This window comes from Egretta garzetta, unplaced genomic scaffold, assembly GCF_000687185.1.
Source record: "Egretta garzetta isolate BGI_Z169 unplaced genomic scaffold, ASM68718v1 scaffold345, whole genome shotgun sequence".
NCBI lineage: Eukaryota > Metazoa > Chordata > Aves > Pelecaniformes > Ardeidae > Egretta > Egretta garzetta.
The window spans coordinates 336,421-341,094 of NW_009259692.1; the positions used below are offsets into that span (position 1 = coordinate 336,421).

Here is a 4,674-nt window from a genome sequence, read left to right on the forward strand (position 1 = left end):
GCTCCTCTTCATGCACCCCAGGATGCCATTGGCCTTCTTGGCAACCAGGGCACCCTGCTGGCTCATGGCCAGCTTGTCGTCCACCAGGACTCCCAGGTCCCTCTCGGCAGAGCTGCTTTCCAGCAGGTCAGCCCCCAGTCTGTACTGGTGCCTGGGGTTCAACCTCCCCGGGTGCAGCACCCAACACTTGGCCCTTGTTGAACTTCATCAGGTTCCTCTCCTCCCAGCTCTCCAGCCTGTCCAGGTCCCGTTGAATGGCAGCGCAGCCTCCCGGCATATCAGCCACTCCTCCCGGTTTTGTGTCATCAGCAAACTTGCTGATGGTACACTCTGTCCCCTCATCCAGGTCATTGATGAATAAATTGAACAAGACTGGGCCGAGTACTGAGCCCTGGAGAACTCCACTAGCTACCAGCCTCCAACTAGACTCTGTCCTGCCAATCAGAACCCTCTGAGCCCTCACCTTCTTGGTGGAGATTGTCAGAATGCCCTGATACATGAGCTGCATGGGCTGCAGCAAGAGCTGCCCACACTCACCTGTAGCCCAGGATGGTGCAACCAGTGCAGCTCCAGTCCAGCTGGGAGTCCTGGAAACTGGACAGAAACTGCAAAGCAAAGAACGATGGTCACACGCTTACCAGGCAGAATGTGGGGAGATGGGACTAGATGATGCCTGGGATTTTGCGAGGGGCTGGAGCATCTTCTCGTCTCTGCAGGCAGCAGGAGCACCTGCATCCAGCTCATGCGTAACCCTTTTCCCACCCTGGCTCAGGGCACGAGGCAGCACATCCCTTCTTTATGCCTTCCCACCACCTCTCTTCTGCAAGGAACAGATCTGGGCACACATTTCCCACTCGCCAAATGCCTCTTAGGGCCCTGATGGGGCCTCTCAAAGTGCAGCTCAGCCCCATGGTGTACCCTGCTGATGTTTAAATTCCTGTTTTCCTCCCGCCCTTGGCATCCAGATTCTGCTGAATGAGGACAGTCGAGCTGGGCCCTGGGGAACTGCCACAGTCTTTCCCAAGTCTCTTCCTGGCAAGCCCAGCTCAACTCACCAGCTTCTCAAGAGCAGGCGTCAGCACCCTGTAGTAGTCTGAGTTCTCCGTCTGCAAGCTGCTGTTGAATGTGATTCCTTGCAGCTCCACCATGTGCTCAAAGCTGGTCTCTCCCGAGGGACGACAGGCTGCCAGAGAGGGAAGGTGTCTGTCAGAGGCACAAAGGACACGCAGAGGTCTGGGGCCATGGCTGGACCCAGCTTTCCTCACTGTCTGCTTTGCAACATGGGTCTCATCATGTCCCTGAGCAACTTGACTTGGTCTGAGCAGCTTGACTGGCCCTGACCTACCTCAGGCTGCCCTGGGGGTGCCCCATGGCCATGGTGGGCTAACCCCGCACACATGCAATAAGACAAATTTGCACTGAACTAATTTGAACTTGAAAATGGTGGATTTTTGTCAAGCCTGAAACAAAAGTTAATGAACAGATGGGTGCAGCCTGGCAGTGCAATCCCAGATTGGCCCCATCCTTGCACTGACAGGCTGGGGAAAGGCACCAGAGGCAGCAGGAGGGAGGTGGGAGAGGCAAGGAGATGGTGGTCATGCTCTGGAGAGGGAGAGTAAAACAGGCAATGGTCAGTGGCTGCAGGAGGTTGTGATAGGAGACGGCTGGGGCAGCGAGGGACAGTGACAGGAGATTTGGGAGTTGCAGGGAGAGATCAGAGATGAATAGAGCACACGAGTCATGCAACACTGAAGCTAAAGTGCTTTAAAATCAGATATTCAGAACGTGAGCTGACTACAGCCCTCGCAGTCTGCGTGTGTATGTGGGGCAAGCTGACCACATTTTGTCCTCAGCAGAAGGCTTTTGGGGATTTTTGCCATCACGTGAGCTGTGCAGACCATTTCTTTTTTTGGAGCAGATAAACTGAAAGAACGCACCCAGCTACACACTCACCCAGCAGGATGCCCAGGTAGAGGGCTGTCACGCTGCCCACCACGGCAGCAGCAACGGTCACTTTCCAGCAGCTGACCCTCCGTCCCCTTCCCTGGGTGCCTGGCACGGGCTTTAGCTGGTCCATGCTCTCTGAGCAGCTCTACGGATGGTCTCTGTGATTAAAAAGAAGAGAAGGAAAAGGACAAGACTGGGATGAAATGCGACACGCTGGCTATGGTTACTCCAGGAGCTCCAACTTGTGCATTATGACAAGAAGTAAAAGGATGGACACACACTGCGTCCCCTGGACGTGCCTCAGGCTACAGCCAGGAGATGTTACCAGTACATCCAGGTTGTAGGACCTGAACGCATCAACCATGGTGGCCCCTCCCTGCCTGGTTCCCATTCCCTTTCTTCCTAGGAGGCCACCACTAGGCATGGCCATATCCCTCGTGAGTACGAACGAGCCTGATGCCTCCATCTCCGTGCTCTGCAGAGGTGCTTTTGGTGACACAAGCTCTGGTTGAGTCCCCAGCTCCAGTCTTGGGTTCCAACCAGGACAGCACACGGTACCTGCTCTTCAGCCTGCAGCCCCCCAGGCCTGATTTAGCAGCAGGGTTTCAAGGTCCTACCACCTATGATGCCAGGGTGAACTGGCACACCAGCTCATAGCACGGGGTGCGTATGAACCGGGTTTGGCATCTTGGTTTGCTCTTTCTGCCTCAGACAGTAAAGAGTCTAAAACCAACCAGTGTCACTGGCAGATGCTGTGGTGCTCAGGAGTTGCAGAGCTGCAGTAACAGGTAGAACAGTTAAGTTGGAAAGCACAACATTTGTATCAGAGTAATCTTATAGGCCTGCAAATAACAAGACTAGACTGCAGTCACATCCTTAAATATGAAACTGCAATCTGAACAGAGCACTATGGAGAGAGACCTGCCTGGGACTCTGGCTAGTAAATGTTCCAAAGCCAGCTGGTATTGAAAACCTCAAAAATCCTTGGCTGCTTCTACTGGACCATTCTGACCTGGCTACTGAAATGCTGACACTGGGCTACTTATATTCCCATGGTATATCTTACGTGGATTAAAACTGGCCAAGTAATAAACTTTACCCCATAGTTGTTTATGAGGCAGGTTCCAGGGTGAGGTCTTATGTATGTTATATATATAAGTACTTCTTTCCTTTGAGGGTGCCTGAGCCCTGGCCCAGGCTGCCCAGGGGGGCTGTGGAGTCTCCTTCTCTGGAGATCTTCAACCCCCGCCTGGCCGCTGTCCTGTGCCCCCTGCTCTGGGTGAGCCTGCTTGGGCAGGGGGGTGGGCTGGGTGAGCTCTGGAGGGCCCTGCCAGCCCCTGCCAGGCTGGGATTCTGGGATTCTGTGATATAGCCCAATGCAATTCCATATTTTTTGCAAGAATTGTGAAGGAAATATAAAAAAACACAGTCAGTAAATTCAGTGGATGACAAAACTCACTACAGTGTTTAGCAAAGAACTCCCAGTGCCTGGTAATGCAGAGCAATTAACACATGCTTTAATTACAGCTATGCTACTATCCTGATGAGCAGTTTCTCCTTCTCTGTGGCCAGCACTGGCACTGGCGCCTCCAGTACTTTGCTTCAGGTGGTACAAATGTCCTGAGCGGGACCCAAAGCTCCTTTATGTGATCTTTCCTTCCTCCTGAGATGAACTCAGTGGCCTCTGCTAGACTGGTTCCAGTATGCCAATGCTTTTCATGCACTGAAGATGCTCAGGCGGGATACAGCGCTCCAAATGTGATCTCAAAAGTGCCAAAAATAAGGCACTTACCTTGTTTTTCTGTCTGCAGTCTTGCCAGTACCAGCCAGCTTGTGGTTGGCCGCCTTTTGCATGTCACCAACAACTGGATATTGGTAGGAATGAAACAGCCTGGGATGCCCTGCTTTACCCACAGTCATTCCATCAGCCATGTTAGTTTTTGCAAGAAGCCCAACAAGACAAGAAGGGGCACTGATTCACCCTGGCCCTAAAATGTATGAACTTACAGGTAGGACAAAGACACGCAACCCTTCCCTTCAGACTGGCACACAGAAGTCTATCTAAGGCCATTCGCTTGGTCAGGGTTGAAATACATGGAAGTCCAGCCTTCTTGGCCAAAGGTCCAAAGTTCCTCAGCTTCAGAGTGAGTTTTTTGAGGATGCAACCTCCAGCTGCTAGGCAACTTCCGATGTCCAGGTCAAGCCAGAAGAACCTTGGCAAGGCACATTCACCTCTCAAACTCACTCTGCCTAGATACCGACAGCTTCAAGAACATAAAACCCACTCAGCTTTTCTTTCCTCAGTCCCACACTCTGACCTGCCCAGGGACATCTCGTCCAGTCGCTTCTGTACCGGCCACTTCCCACCAGTTCAGAAGATGCTGTGAGAGGTTGGGTTGGAACAGCAGCCACTACTGATGCTGTAAGTCAGGCCGTGACTTCAGCAAACAGGGAAGCTGCGGAGGAACAACCTTTTCTAATGCAAATGCATCTAGCAATGAAAGAGAAAGCGGGAAGAAAGGGACCCAGGGAGCAGCAGCACTGTTTCAGAAGAGCTTTTCAGTCTTTTCCAAGAGGCGTCAGCAGCTCTTTAAACTGAAGCTTCTAGATAAGAGATTTTCAAAGGTCACTTCTTTGTGAGGCAGCAGAGAGAAAGGGGAGAGGAATGGAGAATCTGTCCAAGATGCTGCTTTTTTTTCTAACAGCCCTCCAAATATTCTTTTTCAG

The 4,674-nt window shown here is 52.2% G+C and overlaps 1 protein-coding gene across 1 annotated transcript in view; it reads right to left on the reverse strand.

Annotated features, from left to right (window-relative positions):
- TMPRSS9 (transmembrane serine protease 9) overlaps positions 1–2,077 on the reverse strand; it is a 15,071-nt gene extending 12,994 nt beyond the window's left edge. The window contains exons 1-3 of the mRNA XM_009638886.2: positions 1,954–2,077; positions 1,056–1,183; positions 538–605 (exon numbers count right to left, since the gene is read on the reverse strand). Coding sequence (XP_009637181.1) covers positions 538–605; positions 1,056–1,183; positions 1,954–2,077 — 320 coding nt within the window. The remainder of the gene's footprint in view (positions 1–537; positions 606–1,055; positions 1,184–1,953) is intronic.
- Between the last annotated feature and the right edge of the window lie 2,597 nt (positions 2,078–4,674).